We start from the raw sequence: 26,016 nt of genomic DNA, 5'->3' as shown, positions 1-26,016 counted from the left end.
TTTAATATCAGAAATCAGATATTCTCTCGACACAATATGATAAAAACACAAACATTTAAAGCACTTGGTTTAAACAACAGGAAATTGTTATTTTTCTCATGATGTAAACAAACCTTAAAATCTCTTATAGCTCCATTTTTAGTTTGCAATAAAGAATAAATCTTAAATTTGAAGTGTGAGTATTTATTCTGATACTGTCTTTATTTCAACTAAACACAAACTCACTGCAGACCCTTAACCTCAGGAGGAGAAATCACACATATACTAACCAAAGCCCACATAAAGGACGGTCCCATCACAGCTCATATAGAAGAGCTGATAACAAACACAACGTAATATTCTTTTACTACAACTTGAGTTTCTAATGGAGAACAGATTCTGCCATCATTACACAAACTCTCCTCCCTAATGAATCTCATAGTGTTTAATAATGTTTGTAATAAACCCTGAGAGAGGATGGCTCCGATTTCATGTTATCACGTCACATTTAAGATAAGATAGAACTTTATTAATCCTGAAGGAAATCATAGTATTTGAATTTGAAATCAGAACCTTTTCTGCGTTTAAAACTGTGACTGATTCTGAAGAAGAGTCTTAAGAGTTTGTTTCAGTTTTAAAAAATTATCCTGGTTGTTTAACCTCAGAAACGGGAACCACGACCAGACACCCGTGCTGCCCCTTGATTGACTCTGATTAATCGTCGTAGTGATCACATCGTGTTTATTTTCACCATTGCTCCTGCTTCCTGTTTCCACAGACTCACACATGCTAGTGTAGGTGATCGTGTGATCTGTGTTTCAGGTGTGTTTGTGGACGGGTTATTTCTGAATGAGTGATTAAAGGTGGTGAAGGAGTGAAAACTCAGTGTGATGTTCATGATGTCACACACAGCAGCCTCTAAACTGACCATGTGACATTTTCAGGTTACCTGCAGTGTAATCACAGGTGCAGTTAGCTGAAGTTTAGGTCTGAGGTTTTGCTGCTTCCTGTCAGTTTGATGAGTTCACCGACTCCAGTTTCAGAAGGTGAATCATGAAGTGACGGAACAACACAGTCTGAACCGTGTTTATACTGTGTTTATACGACCTGAACACCCAATAATTACTTAGTTAAACTGAATAATAAACGTCCATAAATTAATATGAAGTTTGGATCTAATGATAGAAAACGACACAATGTTCAATGTTTATGATTAATTCCGTTTTCAGTGCTTCAGTGAGATGGCCAGTCAGCATGTTGCAGACATTTTTTTTTCTAAATTAAACACTTTGTGCGTTTCAGTGACCACACACACGCGCACGCACACGCACACGCACACGCACACGCACACGCACACGCACGCATTTCTGGTCGACAGGTGTAAAGATTCATTCTGCTGAACTGTTCAAACTTTTATCAAATAAAGGACAAGAATATAATAAAGATATAAAATAATAAAGATTTTAATTATTAAAGATTAATTTTTTTGATTTTGGCACAAACTGTTGAAGAGGTGAACAGCTGTTCAGTCTTTGTGAAGGCACAAAGTGTGTGTGTGTGTGTGTGTGTGTGTGTGTGTGAGAGTGTGCACGCTGACACACTTCAGAGGACAAATCATGGCTTATCAAACAGACAGGTTGTCATGGAAACCCTGCCTGTTGAGTGGACTTCATGTCCTGAGGTTCAGACGACTGTGAGGACGCCATCGCTTTAACTCAACAGGAAGCTGAGAGACACAGACAGAGAGAGACTGTCAGCCAATAAGAAACCAGCAATTATCTCAGCCAATCACAGCAGGTTTCAAAGACACACCCACCTGTACGGGTACCCATGATACTTTGCTCTGAAGATGGACAACAGCCAGCTGAAGAAGAGCATCACCAGACCGACACCTGCCACACACATGACTGATGCACGCGCACACACACACACACACACACACACACACACACACACACACACACAGAAATATCTAGCTTCACAGAGGCTTTCAGTCATCGTAAACGTTTCCATCTGCAAAACTATTCAAAAAGTTGACCGGACAGAGGAAACTCTGCAGGGAAACCGAATTAAACTTTTAGCTTCTGAAATAATTTTTTTACCTCTTGGACGTGTAGAACACAGACCATTACTAAGAGTAGATCCTGACCGATCCTGTCAGGAGATTTAAATCATCAGTGAAGTTACACCGCTGTGCCTCGCACCTCATTACCCTGCTGTCTCCACATGGAACACACTCAACGTTTCTGCTGCTGGGGGATCGCTGCAAATATTTAAGCTTCTAAATTTTAAGACAATGTAATGAATATTTTCCTCATTAATGATGCATTATTTTACCAATTACAACCCATCCGATACTAATACTACATTGTATTACCAGGACCGCCTGATCCAGATGACTCGTGGATATAATTGCAATCCATGCATTACAAATACACACACAGCGGCATCTCGCCAAAAATGGGCAATGAGGACAATGAGACGATGTCACGCAGCCAGACATCACGGTTTGTAGCTAGTGAGTCTCTGAGACAATACAGTCAAACAGCTTAAATTGTTTCTATACTCCTTGTTACGGTCATGTTCGGGCACTGTGTGACAATTTTCCAATCACCCTGAAGCGCACCATCTGCAAGTTTAAGACAGATAATGATCTTAATTTAACACTAATTTAAGACTTTTTAAGGAGCCACGGGAACCCTCTATAATGTGCGTGTGCACTCACTCTTCCTCTTTCCGATGTCCAGGTCAGAGGTCGCAGCCTCACACAGCAGCACCATCCCCATGGTAACAGCAGCATCTGACACACAGGTGAAGGGTTATCAACACAGGCACTGTAAGGACACAAAGTAAGGAGGAGGAGGTGGGGTGTGTGTGTATGTGTGTCACTGATGAAGGATACTGAAGAGAAGGACGATGTGAGTCTCAGCCACAAACTGAGCCTGACTGCTGCCGTGGATATAACTCTGAAACACACAGACACAGAGTTTGTTTATTACTATGTTTTTATACAGTATGTCCTCTTTCATTACATGTTAACTAACTGTCTGTGTGCGTGTGCATGTGTGTGTCTCACCACTTGTCCGGTGCTCGGGTTCTTGTGAGCGTATGGAGGTCCTCTGATGTGATTCCACATCTGACCTGAAGTCATGATCAGGACGAAGCACTGACACACACATAGACAACACACAACACAAAACACACACACACGTTTACATCATAGGTAAAACTGTTTGTCTGTATATAAATTTGCGTATTGGTGTGGATACATATGAGTGTATACATGTGAGTAGGGGCGAAAATCGCGACATTTACATGACATTTTCTCAAAAGAAATTCCCGAGGGGGACATGAAAACTACTGCTGTAACACAGAGGGGCCGAGCCTTTATGTTGATATGTTAACAACGTGTTAACGCACATTCCCTTTAACGCCACTAATTTTAACGCGTGATTAGCGCACGCGCGTTCTATTATTCTGACCCTCCGCCCGCCCTATAGTTTGAGAAATCAGGAAGCGATGCAGCCGCAATGTTGTGCATAGCATGCAGAAACAAACCTCCGTGAGCAGAAATAGATAAAGAAAAGGGTCCCAAGCCCTGCTAGATGGTTCTCTGAACAAGACAGAAGTTATTTGTATTTACTGTCGATATAAACCGAGTTACCACCGGCACTGTTTCTGCTACATACATTTTACCGGTCGTTTGCCCGCTCCCCTTGTTGAGGAAGAGCACTGAAACAGTGACAGTAGTCACAGGACATCAGGACGCTCTCTGTCCGCACACAATCATATGCAGTTCTGTAACGCAATGTAAACATTCCTACTGTGCATCTCCGTATGTCCCCATTGTAAATGCATTGACTGTCGCTGTTTATAAAGCTTATAAAAGGTGATGTCATTCGGTAACAATCGATCGTTTTGATCACTTCGTCATTAATAACGTCCCTCACACACACGTGGCACACGTGCTGTGAGAACTTAAGTGCGAGAGAAAATATTGAACTTTTGTGACTTATTTAAACAGACTGCTGATGAAGACAGTCAACACAGCAGACAGAGACAGACAGAAAGAGGGGGCGGGGCCAGCAGCTATGCAGAGAGCAGAGGTTCAGGTGTGTTGGGGGGGACTGAAGCAAAGCAAAGTGATTAGATTAAAGTAGATTGTGAATTAAAACGTGAATTAAGTTGAAGAAGAGAGTATATTTGAATACATACATTAATAAACATACATTTGCATAAAGGAAGCATATCGACACCCTCTTAAAATAATGGCCTATGTAATTTTTTCAAGTTTTTCAGAAAACACAAAAAACTGAACCAAATATTATATTATACACACACACACACATATATATACATATATATATATATACACACATATATATACACATATACACATATATATATATATATATATACATATATATACATATATATATATATACACACATATATATACACATATACACATATATATATATATATATATACATATATATAATCGTCACATAATAACACTGAGTCAGTTAAACTTCAGGGATATCAATCTGTCCATTTAGGAAGCACAAGTGATTGTGAATCAATTTAACCTGCTGTGGTGCAAATTAAAGAGACAACAGGTGCAATGGAGAGGCAAAAGCAAGACAACCCCCAAAAAGGGAATGGTTTTGCATGTGGTGGCCAAAGACAGTTGCTCTCTCCTGATACTTCCTGACTGATTCTTCTTTAGTTTTGTGTTCTGCTAGTGTCCTTGTCACTGTTGGTAGCATGAGTGGTACCTGCAGCCCAATCAGGTTGCACAGATAGTCTAGCTCCTCCAGGATGACACATCCATACGTGCGGTCGCAAGAAGATTTGCCGTTTCTCCCAGCACAGTCTCAAGAGCATGGAGGAGGTACCAGGAGACCGGTACAAGGAGAGCTGGACAGGGCCGTAGAAGGGCATCAACCCAGCAGCAGGACTGATATTGGCTACTTTGTGCGAGGAGGAACAGGAGGAGCACTGCCAGAGCCCTACAAAATGACCTCCAGCAGGCTACTGGCTTGCATGCTTCTGACCAAACTGTCAGAAACAGACTCCATGAGGGTGTCATGAGGGCCCGACATCCTCTAATGGGACCTGTGCTCACAGCCCAGCACCGTGCAGCTCCATTAGCATTTGCCAGAGAACACCAGAATTGGCAGGTCCGCCATCGGCGCCCGTTCTCTTCACAGATGAGAGCAGGTTACACTGAGCACATGTGACAGATGTGAAAGAGTCTGGAGATGTTGTGGTGAACGTTATGCTGCCTGTAACATCATCCAGCATGACCGGTTTGGCCGGAGGCATTTCTTTGGAGGGCCGCACAGACCTCCATGTCATAACCAATGGTACCCTGACTGCTGTTAGATACCGGGATGACATCCCCCAAGCACTTGTTAGACCTTATGGTGGTGCAGTGGGCCCGGGGTTCCTCCTGGTGCAGGACACTGCCCGGCCTCATGTGGCCAGAGTGTGTAGGCAGTTCCTGGATGATGAAGGCATTGATGCCATTGACTGGCCCTCTCGTTCTCCTGACCTAAATCCAATTGAGCACCTATGGGACATTATGTATCGGTGCATCAGACGCCAACCAAGTACCGCCACAGACTGTCCAGGAGCTCACTGATGCCCTGATCCAGGTCTGGGAGGACATCCCCCTGGACACCATCCACAAACTCATCAGGATTATCCCCAGATGTTGTCGGGAGTGCATACGGTCACGCGGGGGCCATACACACTACTGAGTCACATCATGAGTTGCCATGATGACATTCACGCAAGTTGGATCAGCCTGTGATTTCAATTTTTTACTCAGATTTTGAATCCAACCCTCAATGGGCTGATGATTTTGGTTTCCATTGACCGTTGTTACATCATTTTATTCTCAACAAATTATACAATGTCCATCAGTAAAGATTTTCAACTTGATTTAAGTGTTCCCTTAATTTTTTTGAGCAGTGTATATATATTTAATAATAATTTCACTCGAAAAGTTTATGACAATAGATGACTATTGACATACTAATAACAATGTCTGTCAATTATGTAACATAAGAGGAATAAATGACTTAGGCAAATTTTTGAACATGCCTTTGTGACTTAAGCAATTTTAAAGCTTAAACTGTGTCAACAATAAAGCATAACTAACAAACTCACTAAACATAACATAACATAACTAAACATAATGCTGAGGAGGCGTGTGATCCTCACTTCTCCCTCCAGCTCTTCTTTGCTGGGTTCTTGAGTGATGCCTATTAATGTGGCAAACTGTCAAAGAAATTATGACACTCGACGGGCATGACGTGTTTCATTGACTGGAGGTCCTGGAACTTTCTCTCCTTGATTGGCAGAGCACATGAAAACATTCTTATCTATGCTATCGGCAATGATTTGGGCACAAGGGACGTTTTCAAGGGCCCAATTCAACAAGTGTTAGAGAAGTTAACAAAGAAAGAATGGCAATAACTCGAGTTTGGATTAAAACTAATTTCTAAAACTTTTAGATGCTTACATCTAATGTACAGCTATGTACATAAGACCCTAGATTACATAGTTAAAAGGATTTCGTGGATTTGGGTTTACAGGGGCTTTAAGCTACATCAGGGTGGTGTGCATGCACCCCTAGGCGTGCACAAGCTGCCTCTAGACACTGCACGACAGGCATACTATAATACCAGTCACATGATGTTATGATTAGTAATATTATGTTCAAGTGAGATTTTCATTGACTAAAAAACACAAAAGTAAAGAGGGTCCTTTGTAATAGTTATAGTTATACACATCATTTCAAGCTGTTAGATACAGTATATTCAAATCTCTCTTAATTAGATCATGTAACGTGGAAAAAATGAGACAAAAACTGTCGATGAAATATTGTTTGAAAAGACAGAAAAGAGTTAACAGAAAGCCGATCACTTGTAACAGCCACAGATTCTGGAGCCTTTCCACTCTTTGCTAAATGCTAGCTTCATGGACTTAGCTATTTTGCTGACTAAAATGCTGAGTAAAAAGACTGAATAACAATATTTATAGCCTAGCCTATATTATAGTAAACCTCATCACTTACCAATAGGGGACGAGCCCTGAATCATGGAAATAACTTCAGTTGCTAGGCAGATTTTCGGTCTTCTTGAAGCAGCTGCCATCTTGAAAAGCTTGTAAAATTGCCTAAGTCACATTGTCTTTTGACTTAGGCCAAATAAAACGACCTAAGTCACACTCTTGACATAGGCCATTATACTACAGCGGAAGAATCGCACGATCTGTTCAACTGAGGATGTAGGCGATTTTACCAGACGGGGCCAGCATCATGAGGAGATGATTTAGGCAAAACAATATTTTTTGTCAAAAAATGACGTAGGCCATTATTTTAGGAAGGTGTCGATATTTGTCGATTCCCATGTTGATAAGAGGATTAAAAATAGGTAAAAAATAACAGGTAAAAAATGTGAAATTAATTTGCGATTAATCACAAGTTAACTATGGACAACCATGCGATTAATCACGATTAAATATTTTAATCGATTGACAGCCCTAGTTTTCATAAAAACACACATTTTCAGATACATTAATGAGGAGTAGTGTCTGCTGTTTACCTCTCATCTTCTGCTGCTGCTGGTCTCTCTCTCTATTTATCATCTACGTCTCCCTGCCTGCCAGTCTGCCTGCTTGCCTCGCATAAAAGCATGCTGTGTGATCACACAATAATAGTGCGCTAATTAAACAATAGCACCTTCTATCATGATGAAGAGAAACATTCATCATCGTGCGATCACCTGCTCCCTCCTTCCCTCCCCCTATCAGTGCTGCAAGTCTGCATCACAGTTTTTATTATATGATATTATATGATTATGATATATTATATGATTTTACGTCTAATGAACGTCCATTTCAGAGCACTATAAAGCAAATATTTTGATTGACAGCTTTAGTATTAGATAGAAGTGGCACTGAAATGAGACACCAAAATCCTTGCTTGTGATTGGGTCCGATAGATACCGGTCGGTTAGCCAACCCTAATACTGAGTGGTAGAAGTAAAGGAATGACTAACATGTTTTGTTTGAAACACTTTCTGAGGCCAGTCACCAACTAGAGGCTCTGTCTGAGATTCCCACACACGTACTGAATTTGCCGGCTCCCACTGCTCTGCTGACTGTTGGCTGAGTGACGGGAGGGAGTGGATCGAACCATTGTGAGGCAACAGGTGGGGGTGTCCAAAACTTTTGAAACTTCAATACGCTCAATTAAGTGTCTATAATCAACAAATGACCATCAGTATGTGTATAGTGATACTTGGGGGGACAGATAATATTTTCCCCCAGGTTGGGGGGACATGTCCCCGCTGTCCCCCCTCGGATTTCCACCTATATATACAAGTGAATTGTGTGTGTGTGTGTGTGTGTATGTGTGTGTGTATGTGTTACCAGAGAGGAGAAGGCCCACACGTTCCTGTTAAATAGAAACTCCAAGTTGTGTCGGCGCAGGTAGGCGAGTCCTCCGATCACAGCGAGCAGGAAGCCGAGCAGCAGAGGGCCGGCATAGTTTGGAGGACGGATCACTCTGATCTGAGAGAGGAAGCTCTTCATCTTCATCATCATCATCATCATCATCATCATCATCATCAATCTGACTGCTGTCAGGTGAGTCTTACCTGCACATCCGTCCTGTCAGCCACCCAGCGAGCCAGCTGCTCGGCGGCAAAGCCCCGAACTTGCAGCTCGTATGTGTCGGAGCGTCGAGGTTTCCCTTTAGATGGGAAGTGGAGGAAGGTGGGAGCAGAGTTCATGTTCAGCTACACACACACACACACACACACACACACACACACACACACACACACACACACACACACACACACACACACACACACACACACACACACACACACACACACACGGCAGTTAGAATGTTGTCCAACTTGCCAAACTAATACCCTTAATATTTCCTTGGAGAAAAACGGACGGGTTTGCAAGTCTCACGGGAGCGAGGCGGTCGCAATTTTCAGGGTCAGGCGCCGCAGTTGCTCCGACTGCACAACGGCGTGCATGATGAGAAATGACTTGCTCTGGTTTGAGTGAAGCATCTACTGGCTGAAAAAAAGTACACCCTGGACTGGTCGCCAGTCAATCACAAGGCTGTGATGACACATATTATTAATCATTGTTACGTGCCGGCCGTTCTATTTGCTCTCTCTCTACCTCTCTGGTTTTCCCTCTTCCTGTTAGGTAACAGCAGAACACCTGGATCATCCGCGATAGGACCGCCTTCTCATCAGAGGCGGTGGGGGAATAAGAGGAGGTCAGTGGAGAAGAAGGGGGAGAGGTGCTGAATCACACGCCCAGGCGCAGCTCTGGGGGAAATCTTCTTTCCTAAATTACAGTTTTTCTCTTTTTTCCATGCACGAGTTAGCGTGCTGGGTTTTGTTGTTTTAGTTTATTTTAGTTTGGGTTGGCGCTCCCCAGTAGTTTAGTTTTCAATTCTTATTTCGTTAGGTAGAGTTTCTTTTAGGAAGTAAAGGGGGATGGTCTGAGTGCGACGGCCAACTGCATGGCTGGTTCAGTCCTTCCCCATCTTTTTTTCTTTTTGGCCAGGATCTCCAACCCTTTTTTGTTGTTACTCTAATATTTTTCTACTCATCCTATCTTCTCTGTCTGTCGTCATCCTAGTCCATTGCCTTCCTGGACACTCTCCCCTAGTGCTCTGTCTAACCCCTATGTGTCACCTGCCCTCTGTCTCAACAGGGGTCTCATTTATAACCTTTACAGGAATCGGGGCCTGAAAGTGGTGTACTCCACTTCTCATGCAGAAACTGTGATGACAGCAAAATGTGCACCAGTAAGCAAACTGGGAGCCATGTGTACGAATGTTTTGGAGGCAGGGGAGATTGGTGACACAGATGGTGAGATGGTGAAATGAAGCCAGGTTGTATATTGACCCCTTTCACACATTTAATATCACTAATATGGATAGCCTGTTTGTGCTCAGATTTGCTCCTTTTCTGCTCAAAATGTTGTTTGCACTCAAATGTATTGTTGCTTGAACAAATTTCCCACGCTCCAGCTTCAACCCTTCTCCTCTCACTCAGTCCACTTCTGTAAGCTGTTAAACATCCGCTCCCAGATTTCTTCTCTGCTCTTGGATTTTTTTGATGCACCAACCCTTTCAAAATTCCCCAGCCAATAGGACACCAGGTACAGGGGCCAACCAATGACATTATCTCTACCCCATTATCGGTCAGCTTGACTTTTTAAGGCGTCCCATAAAGGCGGTTACTCTTAAACCGTGTTTACTGACTCCCGCCCACCACGGCTTCACCATAAACAACTTTCAGAACAAATGGTCAGTTGTTCATATAGTTTTGTACAATTTTTGTAAAATAGCCACAGAGCACACGAGACTCTCGTCGGTGTGTTGGAGGAGAAAACAAGCTACTGTAAAACCCCAACGAAGAAAAAAGAAGAATGCGCAGGTACTTCGGCTGCAGAGCTGTGACGATGAAGGTTGGACGATTACCAGCCATGCCGGTGGCCGGTACCTGCAGAGCGAGGTGAGAGGACTGGTAATATAAACACACTGCTTCGTACAACTGTAGTACAATGAAGCAAACCAAAAATATGGACATAAGGTGACCACGCCAACAGGGCTGCTAGTTTAGGCATGCTAACTTGTAGTGCTAGCATGCTAGCGTGTAGCCTTCCGCGGCGTGGACCAACAGTAAACATAAACTTGCTGCCAGACTACTTCCACATGGGTGTTGTGTTTTGCTATTGCAGTTGGTAGTGGCTGTAGCTTATAAATGTGAATCTTTAGATAGTTTCACTTAGAAAGTACGCCACAGAAAGTTACAGTAAAGATGGACAGTGCACGAGTGTGTACAAGTAGGTTTCAAGTTTCAACCTTTTGTTCCTCAGACAATGTAAAGGTTTGGTGTGCACAAAATGATAATACACATACAAGAGGTTAATGTAAACACACTTAATGAGTCATTAAACTCTAACTTTCACATTTCCTGTATCTACTTGTGTTCAAATACAAGAGAATCTGCTGTGATTGTCATTATCATGAAATTCACCCTCACCTTAACCATAACAAAATGTGTAGTTTTTAAAAGGTGCTATGTAACTTTCAGAAAATCCTCACTCCTAGCGACACGGTCGGCTGTTGAGGGAACTGCAGTCAACCTTCTTGCACGCGCTCGCACGGACATTCGCACGCATGATCGAGCATCTGGGGTTTTTGCCGAAGACACACGAAACTGATCACGCTCAGTCTCGGAACTCATCCGCTCTGTTTACTTTTCACTGACGAGACGTGTTTATTGTCCGGCATCATGTTGTCCAAAATCAACACTGTTTCTCATCATACCTCAGTTAATATCACTCGGATAGTATTTTGGTAGTTAACTAACTAGCTCTAACATAACTACACTACATGGATCTAGCATTGTGCTTCATAACCAAATGGCAAATTACTCAAGTAGCAGCCAGATCAGCCCCGGGAGTCTGCGCGAGTTAGCTGATGTTATCTACTCAACGGTGTTTTGCTATGTTGCCTAACTGGCAAATCGTCTGCGATAGCATACAAGCTTACTGTAGCTAAGTGCTTGTTGCCAGCTCACAGCTGGCTGGCTAACCTTAGCCTAGGCAGGTAATGCAATGATATTGGCTAATAGAAAACAATCAGTAGTTTTACACATTTGCTTTGTTCTGCTAAATAATTTACTGTTGGCCAAAATCAACACCGTTTGTCATGTTAGCTGGCGAAGTTATTTGTCAAGCTGGTTAACTGACATACACTGTCATGTTATGCATACTTTGGATTAGAACCCAATCGATATTGGATTTTTGGGGCCGATGACGATTCTGATATTAGGGAGTAAAAAAATCTGATATCCATTTAACGGCCGATATATTCACAAATGTTCAAAATGTATCTGAAATTAAAATATTAAAATTCCAAATCTGAAAAGTTATTGTCACATTTGCATGACATACAAAATTCAAATAAAATAGTCACTCTGTAGCAGCTTAAATAGCACTAAAAATGATTTTCTTGTTTTTCCCACCTTCAGATCTTCCCATGTCATGGGAATGAATTGGAATCTTTCAGGTCAGAATCCAGCTGGTGATCACAGCCAGGCTTTTGGTAACTTTCTGTGTGGTGCAATCAACCAAACAGTTGCATAGTGAGCTCCAAATCTTTATCAATAGTGAAAATACTGAAGATAAAAGTCACTAAACACAGACCAGCTCATCTGACAGACTGATACTGTTAATAATAGTAATAAAGTCTTAATGAGCAGGATTTTCTATAATAAATATTCCCTCTTAATCAACATCATAATCCAGGAAAAGTGTGAGCTGGTATCTGTATCTGCAGAGGATCTGCCCTTGGTCTGTTTTTCTCGTCTTATTATTCTGCTCTGTTTGGGACATTTTGGACGCTCTATGGACCAGCTATTGGGGGGCAGAGGTCTGGATCTCAGCCAACAGTCCGCAGGTCGGGACTCAATCAAAACGTAGCATCACGGTGACATGGCTGTCTCTCTGCTCTCTGTCTGTCTGTAACACCGTAACATCGTAACTTTAACAACTTTATGAGATGTGAAAGGGACTTCACGTCTTCCTTTGCCGTTCTGTGAACGAGAACAGTCCGCGTGCGTGCGTGCGTGCCTGTGTGTGTGTGTTTGTGTGTCTCATTGCTGTAAGGAGCTGCAGGTGTGCTGAGGGCGGAGTGGACAGATGCACACACCTGGTAGCAGCGCGACGATGGCTTATTAAAACAAAACCCTGTATCTTCCTGTGGGGTTGTATGGAGGTGTAGACGTGTAAGCTTGTTGTTTAGAGCGTAACTGCTGTGAAACTAGCAGACAATAAAGCTTTAAACTCTTTTATTGGTCGATTCAGTCATGTGACATAGTCAGGTGGCAGCTTAGGGTGTGTCCGAAACCGCATACTATCATACTAATCATACTGATCATACTAACCGTGACATAAAATTGAGTATGTTGTGCGTTCCCATCTCATAGTATGTAATTTTGTGAATGCGAGAAATGCCCGGATGTATACTAGATCGGCTCGGATGTTTGAGTATGAGACGGGAGCCCACTTGTTGTACTCAACCGCCCCAAAATGCATTGCGGCTATTCAGCTTCCACTATGGCGGAGATGGACCGGAGATCAGACCGGACATACGTAAACGATTAAGTCACGCGATACGGATAAGACGGCTCTGAGTATGATGCCGACGTATTCTGACTGGAGAGAAACGGCGTGATCACATCAGTCCCATCCTTGCATCTTTGCACTGGTTGCCCGTTAATTTTAGGATCCAGTTCAAGGTTTTATTAATTGTCTTTAAGTGTTTAAATGGTCTGGCACCGTCTTATTTATCAGAGCTCGTACAGCCTCACAGTACTTCCAGAGCACTTAGGTCGTCAATCCAGCTGCTCCTGGCAGTACCTCGGTCCAGACTCTCTACTTGTGGGGACAGAGCCTCCTCAGTGGTGGCCCCAAAGCTGTGGAACAGCCTACCTTTCCAGGTTAGAGCTGCACAGTCTGTTGAGCACTTTAAAACATTACTGAAAACCCATCTTTTCTCCTTGGCGTTTAGTCTCTGCTAAGCGAGAATTCTTGGCTTCTATTTTTATTTTTATTTTATTATTATTATATTTGTGTATGATTATATTGTATTTGTATTGTATTTTAATAACTGTACAGAACTTTGGTCGACTGAGGTTGTTATAAGGTGCTTTATAAATAAAGCTCGACTTGACTTGACTTGACTAATAGTCAGGTTAGTAGGCAGTATGCAGTACATACTGTTTGAGTATGTAGTAGGCAGTACATTAGAATGTGGTTTCAGACACAGCCTTAGACTTGAATCAGGAAATGCTTATTGCCATGCGGCCAGCCTGCAGTTCCAGTCGCCTTTTTCTTTCCTCCCTTTGTTTGTGCCTGGGAAAGCTTCGCTTGTAACTTCAGCTGCTCTCACAGCATATTATATGCGTTCATAAGTGTTGTTAATTGAATTCTGTCTTGTCAATTTAAAATAAACATATTTGCAAGTGAACATTGCTTATGTTAAAAATAGCCATGAGTGGCGCTCATGTTTTCTATTGTAGTTGTGTATTGATAGCTTCATTGCTTCATTTGTACCAGTACTGTTTAAATATACACTGAACAAAAATATAAACACAACACTTTTGTTTTTGCTCCCATTTTTCATGAGCTGAACTCAAGGATCTAAGACTTTTCCTTTCACTGCATGACTCCGGCATTGTGCTTCGTAACCACACGGCAAATTACGCCGACGAACCAGCAAATCATCACAAGCATTAGCGAACATTAGCCAGGCGGGGCAGGGCGGCTGGAGAGAGCTGGGATGAAGCTCTTGTGTTGTGAGAGAAAAAACGCTGCACCCGGTGAGAGAACGCTGCACGTGGGTTTTGTTTCTATGACAACAATAAGTTGTGGGTCTGTTTTGATCCGCAAAAGCAATCAAAGGTCTCCATGATTCGCATGCCCTGCCGATGTTGACTCTAGTTTTCCCCCTGACATCGATCACAATCCTGTTTGGTCAGACAGGCTTCACTAGATAAAACTTTTGTTTTTTATTCTTGTGTGTGGTTTGTGTTGGTGTTGTTGTGGATGCCGGTCGTTTGTTGGCATTATCCATTTCACAGCTTGTGTATTCTCTTGTTGTAGTGGCGGAAAAAGATGTTTCGGTCCTGAACAATTCGTTCAAAAATAACAAATCTTTTCAGTGAACGGAATGATCCGATCTAATCCATCCATTCTTCCTTTTAGAATTAAATTGCGCCAATTGCCTTTTGGAGGAGGGCTGTATGTATCAAATCAAATGTATCAAATGACCATCCTTGGAATGACCATGACCTGGATGACTGAGAACCTTCACAAACAAAGGAAATAAATATATCTTTTATTATATTCGGACCAATATGGTAATTGACTTTAAGCACCAGAGACTCCACGGTGGCTGCTTCACACACTCTGCCTTCACCTGTCGACTCCACTGGAATATTCTCAGTACCTGCACATAACGACTGTGTAAATGAATTAAGTCTACAAATAAAGCAGTGACTGCTCTCGCAAAATCATGTCATTTAATCAGTCCCAAACACCGTGCAGGCCAAGATCATAACTAAACCAGATATATTAAAAAGCTTGAGTTTCACTGATCAAACTTCACAGACTTCTGCATACATGAGATACAGCGGGGACACTCGTGCACAGTGCTGCTGATGGATTCACTGGCACCCCGGCTGTGTCCTCCAAACAACACATGCTTTCTGAACTCCACCTCAGTCACAAGCAGCTCAATCTGTCCAACAGTTCATTTCCTTCAGCTTCCTCTCAGTTGTTTCCGTAATTCACTGTAAACAACCTCCTTTGACCTTGAGCTGTGAGAGAAAGTCATTACACCTCCTGACAAGCAGAGGGCGCAGTGATTACTTTGACAACATAAGAGCCAGGCTCTCAGTCTTACTGCCAAAATACAGCTGGAGTCAAGAAATGTAACAGCTTCCTCACTCATGGTTACAACTATAAACCCGCAAAAAATTTACCAACATATGTTATGTTATAAACAATCACATTACAAACACTAACAACATATTTTTTTTGCATTTTGGAACATATACTAACAAACTTAACAACTTAAACTACTCAGTCAGCACTAGGCAGTGGGCATGATGGGAAATGAGGAGGTCCCTATCACTGCCAGAGTGCGTGTCACAGCTGAGCAGAGCAGCTGACACAGGAAGGAAAGCATTATCTTTCCCATACAGAACGAAATATTGTGAACAACAAACGTGTTAATCACAGCAATCAGCCAAAGAAAGCTTGCTTTCTGAGCACTGCTGTTTCTACCCTCTGCACATCTAAACTGCGCAGACGAGATTCCGTGTGTACAGTCTGGCTCTCAGTTAGTTTTAAGCTTGATAGTAACGAAGGTACCAGAGCTTTAAGCTTTATTATCTGCTAGTTTCACAGCGGTTACACTCCAAACAACAAGCTTACACGTCTACACCTCCGTACAACCCCACAGGAAGATACAGGACTTTGTTTTAAAAAGCCATCTTCGCGATGCTACCAACTGTGTGTGTCTGTCTACTCCGCCCTCAGCACACCTGCAGCTCCTTATAGCAGCGAGACGCGCACGTGTGCTGTTCTCATTCACAGAACGGCAAATGAAGATGTTTTGTGAAGTCCCTTTCACGTCTCATAAAGATGTTAAAGTTACGATGTTATGGTGCAACAGACAGACACGGAGCAGAGCAGAGAGACAGCCATGTCACCGTGATGCTACGTTTTGATTGAGTCCCACCCTGGGGACTGTTGGCTGAGCGGTCCATAGATCATCCAAAATGCCCCAAACAGAGCAGAATAATAAGACTAGAAACACAGACGAAAGGCAGATTTGGAATTTTATTCTTTTAATTTCAGACATATTTTGAACGTGAATATATCTGTTAATTATAAAGGCTAGTATGAGGCTAGTAGGCTCAATAAAGCGTTATTATCGCATTAACTCATTAATTAAATAACGGCAACAATAATTTTATCGCATATTAACGCAGTTTTCATTTGTCTGTTGCTCACTGGCTTTTATTTTGAAAAAGTCTTTTGCGGCGCTCACAGGAACCGGAAAAAGAAATAATTCGCGGCCAAACAAATATGGAGACGGGTGCGCAACTTTTACATGGACATTTTTATTTTAAAGTTCTTCCAGACGGCGGAGTCGATAAAACCAAGGTTATTTGTAACCACTGCAAAGCTGAATTTTCCAATCACCGGAGTACTTCCAGTTTAAAATATCACCTAAATGCGGTACACACAGTTGATGCCAGCAAATCACTCAACGAAACAAACAGTGGAGGGAGGCTTAGGCAGACTACGTTGGATGCAATGTGTGGGAGACGTATAGATAAAGCAAGGCAAGACAAGCTAACAAATGCCATAGTGACGTGGATCGCTACAGACTGCAGGCCGATTCGGGTTGTGGAAGACGTCGGTCTGAGAGACGTTCTCTGAATCGCAACAAATGACGGCAGGTATGAGACTCCCTCAAGACGCACCATCACAAGAAGAATACACAAGCTCTATGAAAAGGAGAGGTCTGCAAAAGTGACAGCTTTACAACCTGCACCCTATGTTGCTCTCACTGGGGACTACTGGACATCACTAGGTAACGACAATTACCTTGGAATTACAGTACATTACATTGATGAACAGTGGGTGCTGCGTTCACATGCTCTGACTGTAATGAAAACCGAGGAGAGACATTATGCTGAAACGTGCGCAGGACACTTTATTCAAGTTGCTCAGCAGTTGAATAAAGTCACCACACTTATCACAGATAGTGCAAGGAATATGATCGCTGCTGCGAGACATCTACCTTTTGAACATGTCCCCTGCTTAGCGCACACTCTCCAGCGTTCTGTCACAGTATCTCTGCAGAACAGTGTGTTTGACAATGTCCTGGCCAAGTGCAGAAAAGTTGTGGGGCACTTTAAACACAGTCCAGCTAATGCTGCAGAATTAGAGCAACAACAAGTTGCAACAAATTGAACATGGACAAAAGAAGGAGTCGCTTATGCAAGATGTTCCAACCAGATGGAATTAATCTCTGGACATTATAAAAAGCATCCGCCGAAACGAACAGCCACTGAGGGATGTCCTCACCACACACACCAAGATTGCCATGCCAACTACAGCTGAAATGGACAAACTGCAGAGGTTGGAAATGCTACTGGAGCCTTGCAGGTATGTTTTATATCATATTTCTCACTATCCTGTCTAAGTGCATGTTAAAGAGAAACAGTGTGTTTATATGTAAATGCAGCATGAATATGTAGAGGATATTTTTTGTGTATAAGTGAATGGAATTTATTTTGACTGAAGTGGAATAGATTTTCTGTTGCAGGTATTTGAACTTTTGGGAGGACAAAAGTATGTCTCATGCTCTGTGGCTCTGCCTGCATTTTGCCATCTCTCCCGGGTGATGGAGAGCTCAGATGATGACCCTGCCTATGTGGCCAAGTTCAAGTCTACATTCAGAAAAGATCTGGAGACACGCATGGGAATTTCCAACACTCTTATGCACAGAAGTACTTGGCCACACCTGTAACATCCGTTCCCTGTGAAAGGTTGTTTTCTCTTGCTGGTCATATTGTCCAGAAGAAGAGAGCTTCTTTATCATCTGAAAATGTGAAAAATCTTGTGTGTCTTAGTAACTGGCTTGGTGCAGAGGAGTAAAAAAAACGTCAAGTTCTAGGAATTGACAAACTGCACTGAAAGTGTTTTCTGGTTCTTTTTTGACTGAGATTCTGCAAAGGAAATGCAGTATTAACATGGACTTTACAGACTAGTCCCCTGCACAGTAAATCCCAGCCGTGAACTTTTTTTGTGCTTCACCTCACTTTAACAGGGACATTTGGTACTGAACATAGAGTGGTTATGCTGCTCCCTGAACACAGAAAAATGTTTCTGCTGTTACCTCAGAAATTTCCTGTTTTAATGTTATGATTGTGGCTCAAGATTTTGTGGGCAGTTTGTATTTTTTTGTTTTTTTGTAACAAACAGGATAACAATAATGCCCTGGCAATGGCAATAAGCTTTAGTTTTGTATTTTCTTTGATTACATTGTTTAAGTTGACATTTACACTAAATATTTTATTTAACTGCTACTGTATAAACAAAATGTTTATGTTAAAAGTGTTTGCACAACAAATGTTATAGCACTTTAGTTCATATGGCAATACATTTAAAATACAAATTGTGCTATACACTACGTTTGAATTCATTATTGGATTTTGAGTATAACGATGCCATTAATCGCGATTAAAACTTTTAATCGTTGCCCAGCCCTAGTTATATTTAAGTTGTAGTCCTAGCCTGGCGTATTTACAGCCTCTATGCTTTTTCATTCTATTACTTTTTACAGGTTTCTGTCAACAGGGGACTCTTTCAGAACCATTGCTTTTAATTATAGAGCAGGGTTTTGCACAGCTGCTAGGGTTGTGCCTGGAAAAGAACAGCAGAGGATTTTCAGAGGCTGTCAGCATTCCCAAGCTGTGTGGGTGCAATGGATGGGAAACATGTAGTCATCCAGGCCCCTCCCTCCAGTGGCAGCCAGTATTGGAACTACAAAGGTACTTTTTCTATTGTTCTTCTGACTGTGGTGGATGCTCGCTACAGATTTTCGGTAGTGGATGTGGGTGCCTTTGGTAGGAGCAGTGATGGCGGCATCCTGCTGCTTCTGCCTTTGGGAAGGCTCTGTGTCTTGGGACCCTCAACCTCCCTGAAGATCGGCTGTTAGCTGAAGCAGACCATCTTGGACCCCAGTCACGTTTTCGTAGCTGACAAGGCATTCCCACTGCACTGCCACATCATGAGGCCCTACCCTGGACAACATCTTTCGGAGGAGAAAAGAATCTTTAATTTTCGACTGTCCCATGCCAGGAGTATGATGGAATGCTCCTTTGGCATATTGGCAAACCAGTGGAGGCTGTACAGGAGGGTCCTGGAAGTGTCCCCTGAAGTGGCAGAGTGTGTAGAAAAGGCCTGTATGCTACACAACTTTCTTCGATGGGATACAGATGATCGTGATGTCCCCCACACACCATCTACATCAGCAGAGCCACAGAATGCAGTGCAGAACATCCCCAGGGTTGGGAGCAACAACAACTCAAGAGAAGCCACTGCTGTTCGAAATGTCTTCACCAGCTACTTCTCCTCTCCTGAAGGCAGAGTGCCATAGCAGAACAAAATCCTATAAATACAATCACTGAAAACCCACAATTATACAATTAGTAAATAATATTATGTTAATCAATCATTATGTAAATAAAAGTAAATAATTATATTATAATCAATCTATGTATATAATGATAATGTGTAAATAAATATTTATTAGATCTATTTAATCAATGGTGTTTCTTATTTACATTGCAAACATACTATTCATTTTATGACAACATATAGTACAGGGAAAAATGGGAAATTTTTGCAATATAACAAAGTGAAATTTATTTTACAATAACAATAATAATAAAAAAATACTTTTTCAATAATTTTTTCTCTCTGAATGTCCACACATTTTCAGGCAAAATATACATTAAAAAACCAATAGAATACAAATAAAATTTCCTTAAAATTTTTCAAAAATTCAATTGTCAGACCCAAACGCGATTAGATGATTAGAATATTATAAATACATCAATATTTAATATCTTACTGATCCTGAGATGATCCCATCTTTTGATATGGCTGAACTGCTGCCGTTATTTAAGCTGAATGCCTGAATTAACCTCATTTTGTGGGGAAATCATGGGCCCCAATAGAGCCATCACCTCCTCTGACACTTCAGGCTCAGAAGGTCCGTCTTCCCTTTTGTAGCGGGAAGTTGGATGTGAAGGGTCTCTCTTTTAAATGGGGCTCAAGGAAACTTAAAATGGCCATGTATTTCCACTTTTTTTACGCTGCTGGCTGACTTTTTTTGTTCTGCTCCTGACGCCTCTCCTTAGGATATCCGTCTCGTAGGTATTACCACTTTTTTTTTTACATTCCTCAACTGCGCACATTAAAATAAAACCCTTATGAGCTGCATGGCTACATTGCGGGGGAAAATATATTGGTCTCTTACAAAGTATCACAAAGTATCTAGCTACAGCTGTTGGTCTCATTACGATACAATGTATCAGATACCAGCCGTTGTCTAGAGCGGCTAGCAACGGCTAGCAACGGCTACTTAACGTAAATTGTGATTAGAAATACAAAACAAATAAAGACACCCACCCGACATCCCGACAGACGTGGCAACATCTCTCCACGCTTGAGCCTTTTTATTAATATCATGATAACTAATTAATGAGAGGTCAAAAATGACAGGGTTGTCAGTGACCGCCAGGATTAGTTTCTCCTCCGCCATTGTTGTTGACAAAGCGGATATTGTAAGTCCCGCCTCTTCTTGATTTTGATTGTTGGATGAGAGAAGTGACATTGACGAGCGCGGCGGTGTTCCAAAAGTTAAACTGTTTTCAACTGAGAGCGCTGAGACCTCAGCAACAAAAACAGCAGATGCCAAGGGCATCTGCGCTGAGGAAACTGAACACTGAAAATGCTGAACTGCATTGGTTTTGAATAGAAAAAAGGCGCTGCCTGCATAAAAAATGGCGTTAATGGACACGGAGCCTAATACCTTCAATAAACACAATTTTAACTACAATGTATATACACTGCTCAAGAAAATAAAGGGAACAGTTAAACAACAAATTCCTCAAGACAATTCAGAGTGCTCCTCCTGTTCCTCCTTGCACAAAGGAGCAGATAGCAGTTCTGCTGCTGGGTTGTTGTCCTCCTACGGCCCCCTCCACGACTCCTGGTGTACTGGCCTGTGTCCTGGTATCTCCTCCATGCTCTTGACACCGTGCTGGGAGACACAGCAAACGTTCTTGCCACAGCGCACATTGATGTGCCATCCTGGACGAGCTTCACTACCTGAGCAACTTCTGTGGGTTGCAGACACCGCCTGATGCTACCTCTAGTGGTGAGGGCACTGGCAAAATGCAAAAGTGACCAAAAATCAGCCAGAAAGGATGAGGACAGGGAAATGGTCTGTGGCCACCACCTGCAGAAACATTCCTTTATAGGGGTTGTTTCGCTAATTGCGTCTCATTTCCACCTGTTGTATGTTCCATTTGCACAACAGCAGGTGAAATTGATTCACAATCAGAGTTGCTTCCTAACTGGACAGGTTGATATCCCAGAAGTGTGATTGACTTGGAGTTACATTGTAATGATTATGTGTACCCTTTATTTTTTTGAGCAGTGTATATATATTTGCCTGTATATCGATATCAGGATTTTCTTACTCCCAAATATTGGAATCAGCATCGGCCCCAAAAATCCAGTATCAGTCGGGCTCTACTGAATTACTTTGGGTGCACCCATTCCTGGATTTTCTCCGTACGTACAGTTTTAGTCTGGATTCTACTCTTTTATAAATGAGACCCCTGCTCGCAGTTTCTCACTTTCTTTCATGTTGATGAACAGGTGGAGTCTCTTAGAAACTAAAGCATCATGGGAACAGGAACAGGAAGTATTCTCACCATCTGGAAGACGTCAGATCCTTCATCGAAGTCGACAGATGCAAAAAAGACTCTGTTGGTGAAGACAGAGGAATATCTCCAGGAATTAGCCAGTACCTGGAACTCCTCGTCAGCCTGTCTGAAATCAAAACAAGCATTAAAGTAATATTATTATTCAAAGCTAACGTGTGCTTATTGTTACCTGCAGACTCCACACTGTCTCTGCGTTTACAGGTGTGCTGACTGTTACCTGCAGACTCCACACTTTCTCTGTGCTAACAGGTGTGCTGATTGATACCTACAGACTACACTGTAGGCCTTTCTCATTTCTCTATTTTGTGCCTCCTCGTCTCCTCGCTCCTCCTGCCTGTAACCCGGAAATCAATCTCAGCACGCCATCTTGAAGGATGTCGCAATTCATAAAATGTATCTCCAGGAGAGAGGATCGAGGATCGAGGAGGCTTGCCGGAGGAGCTATGAGCGAGGATACACCGGTGTATCCTTTGCGGAAGTCTTTTCAGCACCGTGACGTAAAAAGAGGAGTGAAACACAGCTGGAATATACAAACCACGGCGCCTTTTGCTGCATATCTCTGCTCCTGGGACACCTGTTCCATCTGACTGGTATTCTCTGCGGCGTGTCTCACATTTAACAGAGTGGACACCAGACTAACCCACAGCATGTCCACATGTTGCTATTTCTTCATCAAAACCAGAAGACAAATTGTCTCCTACAAAATAAGGACTGGTGTAGGTGTGGACTTCCACAGCCTGATGTTCATGTTTTGACTGTTTTTGAGCAGAAACAAACATAACATTTTCGCGCGAGGCACAGCAAGTAACTCAATAATTATTTAAATCTGCAGATACGCCATCAGGTCCGGACAGGATCTCGTGTTTATTAAAGTTCTGTGTGCTGACCATCAGAGAAAGGTCAGCTGTAAATATTTATTTAATTATCGTTGCCGCTGGATCACACGGCTGTATGCTCACGAGCGTGCATAAAATGCACTGGACAGCTAATATCTGTGGGCATGATTGTTGGTGCCATGTAGTTATGCTTGAGAGTTTTAATAAATGTAACTCTTATTTGTGTGAGTGTGTGTGTTAAATTAAAAAATAAACGTCTATGACATCCGTACATTCGCGAGACATTATGTCACGTTGTGAAGTGAATTAAAGGTAACTTGTCATAAACACTGTTCTGCTGACAGAGATCATAAAAAACAGCAGGCTGTAACAAAACAGACAGATGATGCAGCTGTGCCACACATCACATTTAAATGACGGCTCTGAAGCAGTGATGTCTCATGTTGTTAAATGTCTGTTGCCTCGAGTCCTCTCTCCTCGTGTTTCTTCCTCGCCTCCTCCGCTCGCATCTCCGGTGGGAGGGACTAAGACACGAGGAGAGGAGTCGAGGAAAGGACTCGAGGAGGTACAAACTGAGAAATGAGAAGAGCCTACTGTCTCTGCGCTAACAGGTGTGCTGATTGTTACCTACAGACTCCACACAGGTGCTGATTCATTGCTACATGCTATATACTACATACTGCATGCTATATAATACATACTACATACTATATACTACATACTATGCTATATACTACATACTACATGCTATACTGCATACTACATACTACATGCTATATACTACATACTACATGCTATATCATACATACTACATAATACATGCTATATAATACATGCTATATAATACATACTACATGCTATATAATATATACTACATACTACATGCTATATACTACATACTACATACTATACTGCATTGGGCGGTAGTCTGTAGTATGGAGGAGCTTTTCAAATTAATTTTGCAGTATGTTACACCAGGTGGAATACAAACAATAACACCGCTTCTTTAGCTATAGCGCCCCCTTCTGCTAGAATGCTGCTGCTGTCCGTCATTTAACTGTGGCTGTGACGTTCCAGCGCTTTGCATTGTGGGATACAGTAGGCGAGGTAGACTGGTCCGGTGCATACTGGAGATTTTCTCCGAATCAGTATGACATCCAGGTAATTATGGCACATTTTGCTTTTGTTCGCATACTACATACTACATTTCGGCCAAATCAGTACGTACTGCTAGGATACTGTCTCTGAGCTGACATCTGTACTGATTGTTACCTGCAGACTCCACACTGTCTCTGCGGCTGCAGCGCAGTGAACATGATGACCACAGAGTAGTTCCTGGGCGGAGCCTTCACAAAGCGTCTGAACTTATCTCCATTCATCCTGATGACCGAACGCTTTGAGGCCCAGTCCATCATCTGAGACACCTTCTCTGACAGCAGAGTCTGCACACACACACACACACACACACACACACACACACACACACACACACACACACACACACACACATAAACACACACACAATCCTGGCTGCTAATGTGAGGTGCAGAAAGAGGAAGTATCATGGATACCATGCACAACAGAGCCAAGACCATAGAAATTAAACCATGTGACGTGTGATAAAGAACGTTATATTTAAGTGAAGTTCAATCCTCAGACTTGATTCCTCCCTCAGGTGGATTTCAGGTGACACTTCACTGTTTAAGATGTTTACTGTCAAACACTATAAACGATTTATATCGATGCAAACTGATTATGAAACCAAACCTTTTGTTAGTTTGAAAATCAAACAGCTACTACAGGCATGATTTAAACATGATGAATAAAGTTTCTTCCAGTGAAGAAGAGGAGCTCTGACAGGAAGAGCAGGTCTGTTCACCTGGATCAGTCCTGTAGTTTGTGTATAAAGAGCTCTTATCTGAACGGCTGTCTGCTGCTAACTGGTTCAACTGGTGTTGCTGGACTACAGACAGCAGCTTTAATAAACAGTATTACTGTGGTGTATTAACGTTCTCACAGTCAGACATTAAATCATTTAAGTTGTTGGTACAACTCGGTCACAGGGAAACTGGTTAGCTAGTTTCTGTTAGCTTAGCTTCCAGACTGGCACGGATCATAGTGAACTTTAAAAACGTCACTAAAACGTCCCCATAGTTTATAAAAGTCTGAAAGCCGCCGTCAGTAAGATAAAAACTTTGTACCTCTTTCTTCTTCTGTGCTTCAGCGACTTCCTGCTGCAAAATAAAGATGAGAAACAGCGAAATATAAAGTTTTACAAACATTCTGCTAACACTGCTAACACCAATGTAGACTCCTGTCAGCCGCTGATCTTCTTCTTCTTCTTTGGTTTTTATTGGCGGTTGGCAACCGACTTAAGGTGCATTACCGCCACCTACTGGACTGGAGTGTGGAGCAGTAGATTGGCAGAAAAATAAAACAAAGAAAAAATAAAATCCAAAAATAAATAAAAAATAATAATTATTAACCAAAAAATAGAATATAAACAAAACAGAATAGAAACGAGGAAACTAAATCCTCTCCATCAACTTTGTTTCTTTTAACTATGTCATTAACTGAACGGTTATTCTGTTTAATTCCGTTCTGAGTAGGCTCTCTATATTAAAGCATACCTTGGCTTTCTCTGCTGCCGTTATCAGTGCCCTCCTTTCCTCCTCGTACGCTCTACACTCCAACAAAACATGTTTGACTGATTCAGACTGACCACAGTGGTCACAATTGCCGTTAGGGTGTTTACCTATTTTATGTAGTGTGTTGTTCAGTCCTGTGTGCACTATCCTGAGTCTTGTGATGACTGCCTCTTCCCTCCAGTTCCTGCCCTTCCTTCTTACCACCCCAACTTGTTTTTGTATATTATAAAGGTGTCTTCCTGTATCTTGAAAGTCCCAGTATTCTTGCCATACTTTTCCAACATGTTTCCTAATTATTGATTTACCCTCTGCCCTACTTAACGGAATTTCTATGTCTACAGTGTGTGATTTAAGTGTTTGTTTGGCCAGAATATCTACCGCTTCATT

The 26,016-nt window shown here is 42.1% G+C and overlaps 1 protein-coding gene across 4 annotated transcripts; it reads right to left on the bottom strand.

Moving 5' to 3' along the window:
- magt1 (magnesium transporter 1) lies at positions 1-25,292 on the bottom strand. 4 transcript variants are annotated; one of them, XM_069669491.1, is made up of 10 exons: positions 25,183-25,292; positions 24,254-24,423; positions 22,134-22,251; positions 8,652-8,792; positions 8,425-8,565; positions 3,056-3,145; positions 2,882-2,945; positions 2,705-2,779; positions 1,796-1,886; positions 1-1,705 (listed from the first exon to the last, which is right to left on the bottom strand). In XM_069669491.1, exons 1-10 carry the CDS (start codon positions 25,261-25,263, stop codon positions 1,690-1,692), a joined length of 987 nt encoding a protein of 328 aa, XP_069525592.1. In that variant the 5' UTR covers positions 25,264-25,292; the 3' UTR covers positions 1-1,689. The 4 variants fall into 4 exon arrangements, with proteins under 4 accessions (XP_069525592.1, XP_069525593.1, XP_069525595.1 ...); XM_069669492.1 differs by having other exon boundaries at positions 24,254-24,511; positions 25,183-25,261; XM_069669494.1 differs by having other exon boundaries at positions 24,254-24,514; positions 25,183-25,230.
- Between the last annotated feature and the right edge of the window lie 724 nt (positions 25,293-26,016).

Source organism: Semicossyphus pulcher, unplaced genomic scaffold (genome assembly GCF_022749685.1).
Source record: "Semicossyphus pulcher isolate SPU_LCO1_2020_fin unplaced genomic scaffold, fSemPul1.0.p SCAF_2, whole genome shotgun sequence".
NCBI lineage: Eukaryota > Metazoa > Chordata > Actinopteri > Labriformes > Labridae > Semicossyphus > Semicossyphus pulcher.
The sequence above is the reverse complement of the archived record's forward strand: the minus strand, read 5'-3'. Positions and strand labels throughout refer to the sequence as shown.